Raw genomic sequence first — 19,208 nt, forward strand, 5'->3', positions numbered from 1 at the left:
GGTATTCTCCACCACAAGACACTGCTCAATCGTATATATTCTTGACTCGTCATGTGGTGCCCATAGTGCCCATCTTCACCAAGGAACAAGAAATTACAATAATAGAGATTTCTGCAGTACTCTACCATCAATTAATTTTAGAATGGACTAATCCTGGATCCTCTCCGTGTGTTATGATGTTGTTTTAGGTATAGATTGTGCTATGACTCAGTCTCCAAAAGCAGAGACCTGGTTTCTTGGCCATTAAAAAAAATATATGAACTTTGTCAATAATAAAATTTAGGTAAAAAGTCAACGTAGAAATAAAAAATCTTATATAGTAATAAAGATGTTCAATACAAAGAGTCGGCATTGGAATTAAAATAAACTGCATGGTTTCAGAAACTGTGCTGCCATGTCCTTATAACCTTCTGGAACAGCTCTCCGCAAGTTTTCCCTCAGCAAGCCAGATAATCCAAAATGTCCATTGAGGTGTCTAGTTTCAACAATATAAGCTCCGATATAAAGGGACACCAAATGTGCCCCTCTCTAGTCAAGGGCTACTTTCAAGCCCTCTACCCCGGCTGAGAGAAGACTGACATGGTGCCAGCTTGTAGTGAAGGAGCACAGATCTATGTGCTCCTACACTTACAGAAGAACAGCCTCTTTGTGTAAAGTCAGCGTGGGCTCCTTCGACCAAGGTGTTTTGCTTCTATCATGGGGTGAGCATTCATGGATTAAATCATACTTATGTGTTTGTGTGGGTTCACATAGGTGCCTGGCTTGTTGAACGGTGGAGTCCCTTGACTCCACATACTGTGGGCCTCAAGTGTCCTCTTGGACCAAAGAACATAGGCATACATAATATCTCCCCTCTCACAAAACTATATGTCTGTCATTGGGGAGGTAGCTCAAAAACCTTTTGAAGCTACTGCAGTACCCTTCCAGAGTGAATCCCCCACCCCAAACAGAGGTTCATATCTGTATTTCTACAGTATGTGGCCTCCCTTCTACAGTCATATACCTAATTTCACTAGGCCCAGTTCCAAGATACCAGTGAGGTATGACCAGTACAGTGATCAGGATATTTTCTATAACCAAAGATGACGTACAAACCAGTGTAGCCAAGAAGAATTCAGCAGACAAGATGACAAAGGACTTTGAGCTCACAGACAAATCTCCTTTACTGGGGCATGTAAGACTTCATCTGGCCTCCACTGGCCCCTACAAAGAGCCCAACATCGGTCCCAAAATCAACTTCAATTACCTGGCCTACTGGGGTTGCCTCACTAGCCTGTTACCAATCACCGCCTCTCTTCTTGGGCAGACCACAGTGCCATATAACTACTGACATTGATTTCTGGCTCATTTGAGGACTTTGTGGTTCTGCAGCACCTAACTCCTCTGTCCCTTCTTTTTGGTCCTGTCTGGCTGTGAGCTTGATCAGTGAGGACAAGAAGTTGTGACTTGTGGATAGCTCTATGAAGGAGGTTTAATGCATCCTTCAGCTGTTTGGTCATACTCACGAAAAATGGGGCCAGAAGCTCTATTCACTATTGTGTATATATTTGATGCCTACTGCAGTACCCTGAGTTTTCCCTTTCGTTAGACGGTATTTCCTTTATGGATGGAAATGCCTCACCCCCTTAATCGTGGCATGCTTCATCATTGGCTAGTCCAAACCCACTGGGTTCAGATGATACTGACCAGGCAGTCTCAACCGTAACTCCAGGGGAGAACTAGCTCCTCCAGAGGTAGGGAGATCTAGATGAAATGTCTCCTGGTCGGTAGGGTATCAGTATGGTAAAAAGCTTAAAGTTAAAACTATCTCAATAACTATCCAAAGATTATCTTTATTCAGGATGATACTGGGTAGAGTTAGAACCAGTTAGCTCCCTTCTATACGATGATGCTTCCAGGTGTCCATGGATCTATGATGGATCCCTACACCTTTTTCAAACTGCCAACATGTTTCGTCCGTCGTAGAGGTACTTGCTAGGGAATTTAGTTCTCAAAGCATAAGTCCTCTGGCCTTCTTCATGGCAAACCATCTTCTACTCCCTACTGTCTATTGCATTCCTGTTATACCTAGCATGCATAAGGTAAGACTAAATCTCAGTCAACCATATTTCTTCATGCAACTAAATTCTTTTCACTTAACCTGCCACTGTCAGGAAAAGCCTCATCAGTCTCTAGGCGGAGGTTTCCCTTACTGTCACACACTGGAAAGTCAGACCATATCCCTTAGTATCCAAATCATAGTTGCAATCTGGGACCGGTCTATAGGCATAATTTGGCAATCCCATTTATTATTACATTCTCTTCCATTAGCTCCCTTTCTGGGTGATCTTTCCGTATTTTGCGTTTCTTCATATTCTCGCCTTGAATGCAATGGCTTTATGAAACAGTATTCTAGTATGTTATATCTGACCCGTGCTGCGTGGTCCACGGTCTGCAAAGGCCGCGTAATGTCTGTATAATTATTTATTGATTTACCCCCCATGTTGGGTTATACATGCATCTTCATACTCATAGGAACTGGACACACTTTGCTAATTCTTGCAATAACATGCTCATTTTGAATCGTTTATTCTATGAAAACTATTAGTTTTGTTAGCTTTTGCTGTAACTGCTCTAATTCAGACTTCTGTTTTCTAGTTGTTTCTGATTTTAGGTGAACCTTGTTAAAATTGTGCTCATGTAAACTGCTTAGGCAGAACATAACTATTCGAATGCAAAGCGCTATGCCACCTATTTAGCTCTTTTCTCGCTATATAAAACTGCAAAAAAAGATATGATGATCCGGGAGAGGTGCCTCTGCTTGTTGCAGGAGTGGAGCCACTGTACCTCGTTGGGGCTGCGACCAAGTCCAGATAAGACTATAAAAGAGCTGCTGCTGAAGTTTGTATAGAGGAAAGGCCTTGTGAGACATCCTGGTGGACTAAGTCTGCCTCGGAGAACACAGGGCCACATGACCAGGAATGAAAATTTATGGTACAACATCACGGAGCAACAGAAGCTCACTGCCTAGCAACTCCACCAATTGTAAAAATGCCTCTCTCTTGCTCTCCAAAAGCTACAGAAACCCTGTTTCTTCCTCTCTAATTGCCTCTTCCAAGGTATTGTGGTATCTTAGACTTAAACTTCAACTTGTGGCCTAGGGATCAATTGTGGGTATACAGGAGGTAACCTTGCTTCATAATAATTGGAGCTGTCACAGCAATCCAAAGGGTTCAGAAATTATACAATTTGAACCGCCAGTCAGGACATGGAGCAAACTTAGTCTTGACCTCCTCCTCGCACCACAAGTGGCACTTGAGGGTACCTCTTTACCTTTGGTTGTCCACGCCACTGGAAACTCTCGACTGCAACTGAGGGGCTTTTGAGATACAGGCTCGTGAACTAACCATCACCACAATGGCCATTCAATGAAGATAGGCTCCTGCTTAGCCACCGACCCCAATGAGGAAACCAGTGGCTATCTGACTTGAGAATTCAACTGGACGGCGCCCCAGCATCTGGAGAACTGGACCTATCAACTCTACAGATATTAACCAGAGACATCCAAACACAACATTTTTGATTGCGAGGATTTGGTTGTCCACTTTGAGTCTAAGGGAGGTGTTATAGCAGGTGCACAGAAACCACCTCACTCGAATCTGAACCTTGATTACAAAGAAAATGCAAACTCAGTGAAACCACTTCACAGCAACCAGAACGGAAAGACTTAATAATCTCTAAATGTATCTTTGAAATGTCTTCATTTTGATTGCACAACATTTAATAAAATTTAATATTTTTGGTTTTGTTGCACTAGAGCCTCTTATGAACATTATAAACATCTTCCAAAGATTAACATGGGCCACGGGCCCTAATGTTACCTGTAAGTACAATGATAACCGGTTGGTAGCTATAATATTTTATGGTGCGAGATATGGCTGGGACGGTGCTAAACATAACAAGTGTGCTTTAGACCCTAGGTTTATATGTAGTATTTTACGCTTAGGTATATGAAAGCTTTTTTTAATTGCAAAGAAATGACTCTACAATGACCTTAATGAGGAATGAGGATTACTACTGGATAAACTGCATTCTGAGCGTGTCTAAACTTACACCACCTTCCTTGGGTAAGACTTGGATGCTCGACCTTGCAAGACTCTGAAAGTCAAGTGCTAACAGGGAGTCCTTGGACCTCCAAATTAAGTGCATTAGTACGGCCGACCCAAGACACTAATTGAAAATAACATTCAATTATTGCAATTGAGGCCCAGCATTGCGAAACCACCATTGCAGCCCAAGAAAAGGCCTTACTGTGGTACTGATTCAGACTTTCGGTGACCTCCAAATTTCAAATCATTAGAAAATAATCACTGACTATAACAAAGTTATACGGGGGTATTCTGAGATTCTGAAATGAAGTCAATGTACCTTAACACGAGCGAACAGAAAGCACTAAGCCCTTCATTACGAGTTTGTCAAGAAGAAAAGGCTGCCCACCAAACTCCTGCGGTTGGGTTACCGCCAGTGCGGTCCCCTTCCCGTGGCCCCTATTAAGAGTTTCCTGCTGGGTCAGCAGGCGGAAACAGAGTTTCAGCCCGCTGGCCCAGCGGGAAACATCCACAACATTTTCAAGCACGACAGGGCTGGCCATGGGGGCCCCTGCACTGCCATTGCCAACTGCACGGGCCCGATGGGGCCCCCTGCACCGCAGCATATACATGGCGGGTGCTACTGACATGTGAAAGCTGGCGGAGAGGGGATTTGTAATTCCCAGGACAGCGCTGCTTGCAGCGCTGCCTTGGCAGATCAGGACTGCCAGACCAACAAGTCATGACCTGGCGGTGCTGGCAGTCTGACCGTGGTGCAACCAACACAGTCGTAATGTGGCTGCTGGACCGCCAAATTGGCAGCGGTCCGACCGCCACAGCAGCGGTTTGAAAACTGCCAGGGTCGTAATGACCGCCCAAATATCGTACCAGATGTCTTCTGATTCACACTAGCTCCCTATGCAATATTCAGTTCACTAAATCAGTCACTTGCAGTGCAGAACAGCAATCTCAGTTAACCAGAATGACACAAGTACAAGTAAGTTCGAAGCAATGCTGTTCTCTGAAACCATCTGATGCTAGCCCCAGCAACGATGCAAATGAGACAAATGGGGCAATTCTCTTATTTAATAGTGTTCAGTAACCCTCACCAGTAATTCTTTATATTAGGGTATTCCAAGAAAATATAGAATACCTCAATCTTCTGCAAATTCTTTGGGTCTATTGTAAAAATCATCTTTAAAAGTATTTAACATTATATATATGAGGCCACGTGCCAAAAAAAAAACATAAATCAAGTATGTTGCATTTCTCCTTGCCTTCAAGTCGTTCAACATTTAATGCCTGAAGCATTTTAAATGCACAAGTAAAGTTTCTTGAAAATCTGGAAAAGGGCAGAAGGATGTATGCTTTTTCTCCATATAGTCCATGGCTCATCTAAACCTTTCAATTTCACTGTGCTGGATATCTCATTTTTGTCTCTCACTAATACGTGTGCCACATTATTTGTTTATCTTGAGCAACACTGGATCTCACCGCACATCAGTTTTTGTTTACCAGCTATACTCTTTGTTCCATATACCCCAAGCGTCATGCAGGTACGTTTCGAAAGACTGGCATACTTCTTAGTAGGAGCATGCTTCCTTATCCGCGGGGAGCAGAGGAATCCCCTCCAGGTGCCTCCCCGCTCAGCCTCACCCGCCAACACCGATCCGCTGATCACAAGATGTCATTCAGGACTTAAGGACAACGGGTGAGTGCACTTACACACCCTAGAGCAGGGAACTTCAAACTGGGGGGCGGACCCCCCTACGGGGGCCTCAAGTGATCCTAGTGGGGGGTTCCAGGCTCTGGCCAAAAGAAGCATTAAAAAGATAACATTGTTTTGTTTTAAGAAGAAACATGCTACTGCACTAATAAAAAGGTAACATTACTTTACTTCAAAGTTAAAATATGTCTAGGCATATTTAAACATTGTCATCTTTATAAAATAATTGGGAAAAAATCTGAGGGGGGCAATGATTTTTATTTTTCAAATGGGGGGCGAGGGAAAAAAAAGTTTGGAGACCACTGCCCTAGAGACTACGCTTTCATATCAATATTACTGTATTGGGGGTCCTATTGTATCCCGAGCGTCATGATCTCCTACGGTTTGTAACTTGAAAGCTTAATAAACACGTTTTTAGCAACGTTGTATGAATCCTCCCACATCTACTTTATTCTCCCTTACAACTGCTGCCAAATGATAGCCCTTGTAAAATGCTTTACACAAAAGGCTGCCCGAGGACTCGATTGTACTAATAAAATCATCCGTACATTAAATGTGCAAAGTGGCTAGAAGAGATTTTTGTAGCAGAGTATGAATCTGGCAAACTGGGATCCGATGCCGGGAAATACAGGTTTGACATTTATAAAGCGGCAAAACTTACTTCCAAATGCACTTTGTCTATATGTTTGACTAACTGAAAAAACATTTTTTCACATTAAAATCTATTTTGAATCTAAACATATCTGAAGGTGTTCCAGGATTCTGGTGGTCCAGTGATGACTTAAACCCCTGGATGGAAAACACAGATGTGCATATGCAACCATTGACAGTAAACAACAGAGGCAACTGCCTTGGCATGATTTCAAATACAAATATGCTTGCCTTGAGTAGGTATTGCCTGTGCATGCATCAAAAAAAATCATGTCAGCTAAACGCTAGAAACAAATATTTTCAAAATAAAACTATAGTAACTTACTTTTATGTAAACACCAAGTAAGGCTATCACTCATAAGAAGAAGAATTATATGTTGATTACACTGTACTACAACGAGTGGATGTTAAAAGGCTTACCTGACATCTTTGACTTTGGGCCTTCGTGGTCGATTGGCTGACTGGACAATGAAAGGATTTTAATTTCAGCTACTGGAACAGTTACATCCTTAACATTACTGTGCAGACCCAACACCTGGGCTCCCTCACTGGGATGCTGCAAGACCTGAAGACAAATTGCAGGCCAGAGAGTAATAAATTGTTTCTTAATGGCATGAAACACCCCCCTCCCCAACCTTCCCTCCCTCCTTCAGAAGCATTATACCGTAGTGTGTCTTAGATTGGAATAGTGTCAGAGTTCAGTAGTCATAAAGCAGTGTAGAGCAGAGTGCTGTACAGTGGAGCGTAGGGGCATACAGTAGTGCAGTGTCGTACAGTGGCATACAGTGTAGTAGAGTGCAGTTTTATACTCCAGAGTGTTACGGAGTTGCGTACATTGGAGTGTCATACAGTGGGATAAACTGTTATACAGTGGAGTGATGTAGAGTGGACTTAAGTGTCTTAAAGTGGAGAGTTGGTTAGTATAGTGCAGTGCAGTAGTGAAAGAGTTGAATACAGTGGAGCACTGTGTTGTAGAGTAGAGTCAATTCTGGTGGAGTGGAGTAGAGGGAGATGCCTACAGTGACAGAGTGGAGTACAATTGGGTAGAGTGGCATAGAGTGCTACAGTGTTGTACAGTGAAAGACTGGAGTACGGTGTTCTATAGAGGAGTAGTATAAAGTGGAGATTAGTAGAGTGGAGGGGCGCAGTGTCATACAGTGGAGCAGCATTTTGGAGAGCTGAGTAGGTTTGAGTGGCATAGACGTCAAGTGGAATAGAGAACAAGTGTCAGAGTGTGGTATCGTAGAGTATTGTGGAGTACAGTGTCACGGCATAGACTGAAGTCGTGTGGAGTGGCATACACTGGAACAGAAAATAGTGGAGTGGCGTTCAGTGGAGTGGCATACAGTGGAATAATGTAGAGTGACGTAAAGTGGAGTGGCATTCAGTGGAATAGCATACAACGGAGTGACATACACTGTAGTTGTGTACAGTGGCTTAAAGTAGAGTGGCACACACTGGAGTTTCGGAGTGGAGTGGTGTACAGTGGAGTGGAGTGTCATACAGTGAAATTGCATGGAGTGGCCTACAGTGCAGTCGCTAAATGCTTTACAGTAGAATAGTGTACAGTGGAGCTGTGCAGAGTGGAGTAGCGTACATTGGAATGGCATAGAATTAAATAGTGTACAGCACAGAGTGGAGTCAAATAGAATGGAGTGGCGTACAGTGGAACAGCGTAGACTGGGGTATAGTGGAGTGGCATAGAGTGGAGTAGCATAAATAATCGAGTGGTATACAATGGAGTAGCGTGTAAATTTACATTAAAGTTGTCAGATATGTATAATATGGTGTGCAGATTAAAGCAAGATGGTAATTAACACTGCCTTGCATTTCTCCAGATTTACCAAGCAATGTAGCACCAAACATTGCGGCCTTGTGTTGCTTTGTATTGAGTTGCCCATGCGAGACCATGCGTGATGCAAGAGTAACAAGACAATAAAACATCTGGCCCTTCGTTATATATTGAGCCACAGTATAGTGCTCTAACTTCGTGGTGTACCGCAGTACATACTGATAAGACAGTATATAATTGGCTAATCTTTACTAAATTAAAATGCAGACATATTTTTAATACACGTTACCTGTGTTCTGGGTCAGGAACAGGTCAGTAGTTGGTTTTATGTACAAAAAAATTGAAAATACTCTGTAGTTCACTATATTTGTGAAATACAATGTATTACAGTACTACAGTGTTTATAGATTTTGTTTTGCATATAATATTCCTTCTTTTTTTTTTTTTTTTTTTTTAAAGGATCCGCTGTACCTCCTTAGTAGAACAGCTGTACTCCATGATTTTTTTTTTTTTAAATACAGAGAAACTGCATATAATTTTTCCCTACCCATTACCACTTTAATTAAGTGGTAGGTAACAGGTAGAGGAAATTATAAAATCTAATACTTATCTATATTTAAGCTCCTAACCCAGAGCACAGGGAAAGTGGCCTTAAAACAACATGGCTGCCTTCAACTTTTGTACAGCAGTCATTAGACAATCACATAATGCCTCCTCATCGCTAGGCATCACAGTTCTTTTGCAAATACTGCAAAATTACTGCAATAAAAGATATCACCAAGTTAAAATACCTTATAAGTTAAAATATACTTACTCTACTTACCTGTACTACCCAAAATGATCCTGTACCCAGACATATTAGTTGATGGTCTTTTTGGGGTACGGACCCTATTATATATATTTATATATATATATATATATAGACACACACAGGTTTTGAATAGTTCTTTGTACTGTATAAAAATATGTTTTTTAATTACACGGTGAGACTAGGAATTTAATAAAATTGTGTGTAATCTATGCCTGTCTCTATACTTTATCTTTGCTGCTTCAATGGAATACATCATTTACAAACAGGAATTAAGTTAATTGTTTTTCTAGAACCTGGAGGTAGTTTGCATGGCTTATTTTTTGCTATATTCCCTGGTATGCTACCTCCAAAAAATTGCTTTTTTGGGGCACACTTCTTGGATTAGACTCTATTGGCACCAGGTCTTGGTCGATGTCTAAGTAAATATGTGTTGGACATTTAGACGTAAGCTCCAAACCCTAGCAGTGATACAGAAACAGTGGGGATTAGCTCCTCACTGTTGAATGACATATGATGTAACCCTGCATTACGTTCCCATCAAATTGTGTATTATTTCTTTTTTGCTCTGGCTCTTATTTATTTTACCTAAAAGGTAAACTCTGTACTGGACAATATGTTATTGTGTCTGTTGATTTACTGTTGAGGTCTGAGCTCTTCTTCTTCCCCACACTAGGTCCCTAAGAAGCCTTCAACTCCTTGCACCTGCTATCCTGAGAGTCAAGGGAGGAACGGTTGTAGTTGGCCCAGTCTGCACAGCCATAGTAGAACGGACAACAGGAACCAGTGGAAAACTACTTCAACCACCATGGTTGGGGTCCAATAGACTGTTTGCCCACTGAACAGGGTCCGACACACCCTCTTTGGGCTGGAGGAGTCTGGGTACCTGTAAAGCTTAGAAAAATGTTAGAAGTTCCCAGAGGCCATTGGTAACGGGCGGGTATAACACATATCAGGCTCTAGTGACTGAATGTTAACCCGTTGAAAGATACAGTGAAAACTGAAGAGGTAGGAAATACATTTTTTTATGCTGAGGTTGAGACATGGGGGAATCTGAAATCTCTGGGATTCTATAAAGTCAGTAATATAGGGGAGTTGATGGAAGAGGCAGCATGATTAAACAAAATGAGAGCATTTTTTCGGTCAAGAACCTTGCTAGTTCAGAAAAACATTCTAAAATCCTGTAAGCTCAGAGCCAGGCTCTTAAATGAACAGTTTGTTGCCTTAAAACGAAGAATGGCCTCTTTGTCCAAGCTGACTGGAATGTAACCGATTCTGCTAAAATATAGATTTGCGAGATGTCCAATCTTATGTAAAGGAAGTCCATTTAGCCTATGATTTCACAAGCCCTGCAGAAGGTGTTTGAGGCCCCCGATACAGATTGAAACAATACTCAAAGCTACAGGCAAGTTGAAAATCAAGAGGGCTCTACAGTGAAATGGTTATTCAGCTGTCTTCTATAAGGTCTTTGGGCAGGTTATTGCTCCAAATACACCTGTAGTCTAACTCTTTTTTATAAAGCAGGTCAATCATCGTCTCTGTGCGAAGTCGCTATTATGATGGTCAGGCACCAGACAAAGATCCAAAAGACTGTGGATATTATCAACTGATCTCCCTTCTCAACCTGGATTAAGGTTTTCACAAGCAGCATGGCCTGTAGGCTTGAAGACTCACTTTCACAGGTCATCCACCTGGATTTGTCATGGTTTATTAATCCACTAGACACCAGGGATTTTGTTTTGTTTATGTATTTTGGGGGCGACCCCTTGGCCAAGGGTCGCCCCCCAGGGGGTCAATTTTTTTTAGTGTTTCGCCCCCCCTCCCCCCCCCCCCAGGGATTTATTTTTAGTGAAAAGGTCAATTTTGTTTGTGTATTTCGCCCCCCCACCCCCGGGGCAGATCGCCAATTTTTTGGCTGCTCTGCCCCCAAGGGGGGGGGCCACGAAATCCACTAGACACCAGGGATTTTGTTTTTATTGTTTATTTTGGGGCCAATCCCTTGGGCAAGGGTTGCTCCCCTGGGGGGCTATTTTTTTTTTTTTCTGTTTCAGCCCCCCCATTTCAGACCAGCCATTTTTTTGGACGATCTGGCCCCCGGGGGGGTGGAAGCACACTAGGCGCCAGGGATTGTGTGTGTGTGGTGTGTGTGTGTGGTGTGTGTTTGGGGGCACCCCTTGGGCAACGGTCGCCCCCCTAAAGTGGGGAAAAGTTCGTATTGGCCATCTCTGCCCGCTTTGGGGGCAGATGGGCCTATTTTTGTAGGCCCATCTGCCCCCAAGGAGGGCAGAAACCACCAATACGCCAGGGATTTTTATTTTTTTAAATGTTTGTGCTGGGGGTGCCCCCTTTGGGAAGGGTCGCCCTCTAAAGGGGGCACAGAGGTGTTGCCCATTTCTGCCCATCTACCCCCGAGGAGGGCAGGATCCACTTAGGTACCAGGGACAACTTCTAAGTTCTTGGTGGTGGGGTGTTTTGTCAACTGGCGAAGTATTTTTATTTATGATTATAACAATTTATTTCTTCTTTTTCTTCTAGTTCAACGCTTTTGCTTCCTTTGCTGTGGATCCTTGCGGTTTTGGCAGTAGTTGTCCTGCGGTTTACATAGTTACATGTTTTAGGTAAGTGAAAGCAATTTACTCCAAAGGAGTATTGTTGACATGCATGAATGACATGTTTGTAGGTGGTGTACTAAATGCAGTATTGTGTGTTTGACATTGTCCTTAGATTTGAGCACAGTGATATTTGTGTTGTCATATGTCTAATTTACTTTTTTCTTTTTTCTTTTTAGTGGGATATCATTGGTGATTGCTGTGTCTGTGCAGAGTAGTTGCTTGGTGAGTAGCTTTTTCAGGCAAGTGAGTGGTATAGTTTTTTGTAGCACATAACTCTTTGTGATAAAGCTACACTTTGTTTATTACTTATTGTGCTAGTTGTTGTTGGCAATCCATTTGTTGTTAGTGAGGATCATGGCTAGCCGCAGAGTGACCGCTCAGCAGGTTGTTTGCATGCTCTTTGAGTCGTCTTCAGACCATGATTACGACACTGACTCTGCATCTGAGGCAGAGGAGGAAGCAGGAGATTCTGGAAGTGAGTTTTCTGTCCGAGAGTATTCTTCTGATGAGGAAGCTACTCTCAGTGCAGATGAAGGGCCTGTGTTAGAGGAGGACATTGATGTGCCAAGAGTGCAGCAGCCTGGGGCTGAAGGGTTTCCCATTAGAAGACCTGACACCTGGATTGCCCCAAACATGGAGCATCCACAGTTACCTGCATTTACTGGTCTCCCAGGGTGTAGAGTTAATACAGAAAACTTTTTGCCTGTCCATTTCTTTCACTTGTTTATTGACGATGTATTTTTGGAACAGATTGTGGAGCAGACAAATGTGTATGCAGAGCAATATTTGCGGGACAACGCTGCCAGACTTAAGCCTCAGTCTAGAGCTACTCAGTGGGTTCCCACATATCTGGAAGAGATGAAAAGGTTTTTAGGTTTGACTTTTTTGATGGGGTTGATCAGGAAGCTGTCACTGGCTTCTTATTCGTCTACTAGTCCCTTGATGGCATCGGCTATATTTCCTGCAACTATGACACGTAATCGGTATTTGCTTCTTCTTCGTATGCTGCATTTTGTAGACAATGCTTTAGCCTTGCCACGAGATCACCCTGATTGTGACCGTCTTTTTAAGATGAGGCCTGTCCTTGATCATTTTGTGGATCGGTTTTCAGAGGTCTATGTTTACAGGCAAAGAGATAAGTGTGGACGAGTCTTTGGTCCTTTTCAAGGGGCGTTTAGTTTTTAAGCAGTACATTCCTAGTAAGAGGGCACGTATGGGATTAAATTGTATCTGCTGTCAGAAAGCAGTACAGGATATGTGTATAATTTCCGGGTCTACACTGGTAGGGATTCCAGTATTGACCCTCCTGGTTGTCCGGCCACTTTTGGAGTTAGCGAAAAAATTGTGTGGGAACTTGCTAGACGGCTGTTTAACAAAGGTCACCATTTTTTACGTAGATAATTTCTACACTGGAGTGCAGTTGTTCAAGGAGTTGTTTAGAGTGGACACTGTTGCTTGTGGCACAATCTGTTCTAACCGGAAAGGCTATCCAAGGGAGCTTGTCTGTAAGAAACTTGAGAGGGGACAGTGCAGTGCCTTGCGGAATAATGAGCTGCTAGCTATGAAATTTTCAGACAGGAGGGATGTGTACATGCTATCTACCATCCATGATGAGAGTACTTCCCCTGTGGCTGTTTGGGGTCAGGTTGCGGAAGTGCGCAAACCTGCGTGCATTTTGGACTACAATAGGCAATAGGCACATGGGTGGTGTTGATAGAGTAGATCAGAGGTTGGAACCTTACACTGCTCTTCGTAAGTCTTATGTGTGGTATAAAATGTTGTCCCTACATTTATTTCATTTGGCAACTTTTAATGCCTTTATTGTATACAAGGATTGTTCACCTGAGTCAAGGATGACATTTGTTAAATTTCAGGAGTCAGTGATAGAAAGCCTTATTGTGGTGGAACCGGCAAGAGTTCCTAGAGTAGAAGTGGTGGAGGATGTGGCTAGATTGAAAGATCGGCACTTTCCAGATCACATTCCTCCCACTCCCAAAAAAGACTTGCCCACAAAGAAATGTGGAGTATGTGCCCGGAGATTAATCCGGAGGGAGAGCCGGATGTACTGCCCCGAATGCCCTTCAAAGTCTGGGCTGTGTGTGCCCAGCTGTTATAGAAGTTACCATACAAAAGAAAACTTCTGGGAAATACCGTGAGCGTAAGCTGTCTGTTTTATATTTTCATATGTTTCACGGTTGGCATCTCTGTCATGTATTTAGTTAGAGCTTTTGTGTTTGTAGTTTTGTGCTTATTTTATAATTAGTGGTTTCTTTGTTGTTTATAAACAAAAAAAAAGTGATGGCGGTGTGCGTGGGGTGGCGCTTGGCTGGCGGTGTGCGTGGGGAGGCGCTTGGCTGGCGGTGTGCGTAGGGTGGCGCTTGGCTGGCGGGGTGGCGCTTGGAAGGCGGTGTACGTGGGGTGGCGCTTGGCTGGCGGTGTGCGTGGGTTGGCGCTTGGAAGGCGGTGTGCGTGGGGTGGCGCTTGGAAGGCGGTGTGCGTGGGGTGGGGCTTGGAAGGCGGTGAGCGTGGGGTGGGGCTTGGAAGGCGGTGAGCGTGGGGTGGGGCTTGGAAGGCAGTGAGCGTGGGGTGAGGCTTGGAAAGGCGGTGAGCGTGGGGTGGGGCTTGGAAGGCGGTGAGCGTGGGGTGGGGCTTGGCTGGCAGTGTGCGTGGGGTGGGGCTTGGCTGGCAGTGTGCGTGGGGTGGGGCTTGGCTGGCGGTGTGCTTGGGGGGGCGCTTGGCAGGCGGTGTGCTTGGGGTGGCGCTTGGCTGGCGGTGCCAGCCAAACGCCAGTCCACACTCCCATCAGCTGGTGTGATTCTTGTATCAGGCATGTGGGCGTATGTAAGTGATGGGCCCTTGAGTGGCGCAGTCTGTCGATGTGAGTGTTGTAATGTGCTGGGCCCGTGGCTGGCGGTGTGAAGGGTCTTGTGCGTGTCATGTATGAAAGGTGTGTGAATGGACTGTAAAGCGGTTGGTGCCTTGTCGTGGCTTTACAGCTCACGAGCTGTGAGTCATTGGTTCAGTTTTTTGCCTTTCAGTTATTAACAGTGAATTTCATTTTTGTGAAATCTCTTGTTAATAAAATTTGATCCACTGAACCATCACTCACCCTCGTGCCAAATCCAACCAGTATGTGTGGTAAAAATGACAAAACCTGCTCCGCTGTAATCAGGCATCGCAGCACACCTGTGACACGCTAGGTGCCTCGGGTGGGACCCCGATGATGAAGCATGCCACCAACTTGGTTGGTGGGTGAGGGGTCTTTTTCACATAACCTAAGTGTGTTTCTTTTCACAATTGTAGTGTTTGGCACATCACGGACGTATGTGCACACATCAAAATGATATATTACAAAAATACCTGTGTTTGGGGGGGAGGCCCCACCTATGTTTTTGGTCCTGGGTGCGGCCTTCATCTAGGGTAACCTACAAAACCCAGACATTTTTTAAAACTAGACACCCCTAGGAGTCCAGGGAGGTGTGGCTTGCGTGGCTCCCCCAACATTTTCTTACCCAGACTCCTCTGTAAACCTCAAAATTTGCATAAAAAAAGGATATTTTCCTGACTTTTCTTAGTAGGATCACCGCTCCAGCACAAAATTCCTACTCCCCAGTTCTCCCCTCAGTCTCCCAAGTAAAATGACACCTCACTTATGTGGGTCCCCAAAGCAGAGTCCGTCTAAAGATGTATAAAAGAATATGTCCTTATAAACTCGCTGTGCTATCCCCTCTATCTCTACAAGTTATTGTATTCTGTTGCAGGCACCTGGCCCACCCACACAAGTGAGATATAATTTTTATCGGGAGACTTGGGGGAACGCTGGGTGGAAGGAAATTTGTGGCTCCTCTCAGATTCCAGAACTTTCTGTCACTGAAATGAGAGGAAAAGGTGTTTTTTTAGCCTAATTTTGAGGTTTGCAAAGGAATCTGGGTAACAGAACCTGGTCAGAGCCCCACAAGTCACCCCATCCTGGATTCCCCTAGGTCTCTAGTTTTAAAAAATGCACAGGTTTAGTAGGTTTCCCTAGGTGCCGGCTGAGCTACAGGCTAAAATCCACAGGTAGGCACTGTTTTCTTTCAAAAAATGGGATGTGTCCACGTTGCGCTTTGGGGCATTTCCTGTCGCGGGCACTAGGCCTACCCACACAAGTGAGGTATCATTTTTATCGGGAGACTTGGGGGAACGCTGGGTGGAAGGAAATTTGTGCCTCCTCTCAGATTCCAGAACTTTCTGTCACAGAAATGTGAGGAACACGTGTTTTTTTAGCCAAATTTTGAGGTTTGCAAAGGATTCTGGGTAACAGAACCTGGTCAGAGCCCCACAAGTCACCCCATCTTGGATTCCCCTAGGTCTCTAGTTTTAAAAAATGCACAGGTTTGGTAGGTTTCCCTAGGTGCCGGCTGAGCTAGAGGCCAAAATCTACAGGTAGGCACTTTGCAAAAAAACTCCTCTGTTTTCTTTAAAAAAAAATGGGATGTGTCCACATTGCGTTTTGGGGCGTTTCCTGTTGCAGGCGCTAGGCCTACCCACACAAGTGAGGTATCATTTTTATCGGGAGACTTGGGGGAACATAGATTAGCAAAACAAGTGTAATTGCCCCTTGTCTTTCTCTACATTTTTTCCTTCCAAATATAGGAGAGTGTGTAAAAAAGACATGTATTTGAGAAATGCCCTGTAATTCACATGCTAGTATGGTCAACCCGGAATTCAGAGATGTGCAAATAACCACTGCTCCTCAACACCTTATCTTGTGCCCTTTTTGGAAATACAAAGGTTTTCTTGATAGCTATTTTTCACTCTTTATATTTCAGCAAATGAATTGCTGTATACCCGGTACAGAATGAAAACGCACTGCAGGGTGCAGCTCATTTATTGGCTCTGGGTACCTAGGGTTCTTGATGAACCTACAAGCCCTATATATCCCCGCAACCAGAGGAGTCCAGCAGACGTAACAGTATATTGCTTTCGAAAATCTGACATTGCAGGAAAAAGTTACAGAGTAAAACGTAGAGAAAAATTGATGTTTTTTTCACCTCAATTTCAATATTTTTCTTTTTCAGTTGTTATTTTCTGTAGGAATTCCTTGTAGGATCTACACAAATGACCCCTTGCTGAATTCAGAATTTTGTCTACTTTTCAGAAATGTTTAGGTGTCTGGGATCCAGCATTGGTTTCATGCCCATTTCTGTCACTGACTGGAAGGAGGCTGAAAGCACTAAAAATTGGGTATGTCCCAGGAAAATGCAAAAATTGTGTTGAAAAATTGGGTTTTCTAATTCAAGTCTGCCTGTTCCAGAAAGCTGGGAAGCTGCTGAGTTTAACACCGCTAACCCTTTGTTGATGCCATTTTCAGGGGAAAAACCACAAGCCTTCTTCTGCAGCCACATTTTCCAATTTTTTTTTAAAAAAACGAAATTTTTACTGTATTTTGGCTAATTTCTTGGCCTCCTTCAGGGGAACCCACAAAGGTTGGGTACCTCTAGAATACCTAGGATGTTGGAAAAAAAGGAAGCAAATTTGGCTTGGTTACCTTATGTGGACAAAAAGTTATCAGGGCCTAAGCGCGAACTGCCCCAAATAGGCAAAAAAAGGCCTGGCACAGGAGGGGGAAAAGGCCTGGCAGCGAAGGGGTTAAAATACATTTGTAAGACTCCATTGCCTCATAAGGAATATTCAAATGTTATTAGAGCCATACATGCTTTTAATTAATCATAATTCATCTTATCAAAGACTAATTAAAAAAAAAAAGTCTATGATTTCCTATGTAAAATGAAGTTATCACAATTCTTACATAAATCATTGTTTCAATCATCCTCTGTATCCGAGTAACACTAAAAAAGGTTGCAAGAAATATGATCATTCTCTGGCAGTGCTGTACAAAAACATAAGCAACAGGGTTTGCAATATTTGCATTCACAACGGGTATATTCTCTCCATATAAAGGGAGTTTGACCTAGTTCTGGTATTTTCAAAGGTAGCTACCCCATCCTCAGGCACAGACCCTGGAAGTAGGAGTTTGGGGTGGGGGAGAGGTCTTCTGCAGCTCCCCCACAATAACGATGCTGGAGATCAGAAGGTGAACGAGCAATAACGATGCCTTTAATTATTTTTTTTTAACATGTCACAGAAGTCAATGTTTTCTCTCTCTGTCTTCTGACAAACTGCTGCCTTTTCTCTCACCATGGAGATAGGGGTTTACTTTGCTTTCTCAGACTACAAGCTGAGATTTTTTCGTAGTGTGAACTCTGACAATCTTGCTGATTAGGAAAGGAAAGGCTATAGGATGATAATTTGTTTTCTAACGCACAAGAAAACTTGAACTGTAGAAATACCTAGATCAGCAGTTAGTAAAGCACAAATGAAGCAATGTAATTTGTAATTCTTAAGTGTGATGGAAACAAACATTTTAAGAGGATCAAAACAAATCAAGACACTTTAGTTGGTGATAAATATTCACTTAAACGTGATCCCCAAACACTATTATGTGTGTGCTGCATGGTTTTATCAGTAAATCTATATGTCTGTGCAAATTTAGTGGCCACTTCATTGACAAATGAGCTTATTGTAAATGACAGGGCCATATCACACCATGCTTTAGTAATATATTTGTGACAGATTTCTCCAAAATACACAACTGACTACCCTTACCACTCTTTGGCTGTATGGGCATGACTCATTTTCTACACTTGTGCTTTGTGTGATGCCTGAATTTTTCATAACCTCTATGATTTCAGTTGCTGCAGCACTGATGGCAGCACCCCCTCTGAAAAACGTTGCCGCTCCACAGTCCACAACATTAGTATCTGGTGCCTAACGCCACCTGACTAGATAGTTAGTAAGTACCTATGAGTCACCCATCTATTAGTAGTTAGTATTAGGTGACAATACCTTTTAAATTTCTCATATTATAAATTAAAGGAGCCTCCATACGTATTTTTATCTGTGCCAATCAAGTTAGACCACTCTCCCTAAACTGCATATTTTTCTACCCAAGTCACAGTTATTTTATGATTCTTGATCTAGTTGATACTAACAGGTCAGATGGCTCCTCCTACTATGCATGTTCCACTAAATGAATTTCATGCAGACAAGACTGAAGGTTTGTATGATATTTATTTCTTATGTTAATTAAACCGATCTCCAATCTTAATGCTAACTAGCGCATCCCTTTACGATGTGCTAACCAATTCTGCAAAATCGACATCTCAGCCGACTTCAGTATTTTTGGCCTGTCCAAGTTATCAAACTCTAAGAGGCGCACAGTAAGAGCTTTACTATCTTTGCTTCATATATATGAACATTGTGATAAAACTTCCACTGATTCGAAATTCAACCTCTCAATTAGCCTCAGATATTACCTTGGCATAGTCAACCTCCCCTTTGGCATGGCCATTCATAGATAAGGCTTGGGTAAAGTTTACCACAGATTACCCATAATTTATCATATGCACGCCCATCTAAACTTTTTATGTTATTTACATCTCATCCAGATCGAGGGCTCTTGCACCTTTTATTGATTTTATTTTTCTTTCTTTTTCAGCTTTATTTGAAA

At 43.0% G+C, this 19,208-nt stretch overlaps 1 protein-coding gene across 3 annotated transcripts in view; it reads right to left on the reverse strand.

Annotated features, from left to right (window-relative positions):
* PACS1 (phosphofurin acidic cluster sorting protein 1) overlaps positions 1-19,208 on the reverse strand; it is a 1,571,500-nt gene that overhangs the window by 1,029,018 nt on the left and 523,274 nt on the right. For all 3 annotated transcript variants that reach the window (XM_069207928.1, XM_069207930.1, XM_069207929.1), the window contains exon 5: positions 6,865-7,009. In XM_069207928.1, coding sequence (XP_069064029.1) covers positions 6,865-7,009 — 145 coding nt within the window. The remainder of the gene's footprint in view (positions 1-6,864; positions 7,010-19,208) is intronic.

Source organism: Pleurodeles waltl, chromosome 9, assembly GCF_031143425.1.
Source record: "Pleurodeles waltl isolate 20211129_DDA chromosome 9, aPleWal1.hap1.20221129, whole genome shotgun sequence".
Lineage (NCBI taxonomy): Eukaryota > Metazoa > Chordata > Amphibia > Caudata > Salamandridae > Pleurodeles > Pleurodeles waltl.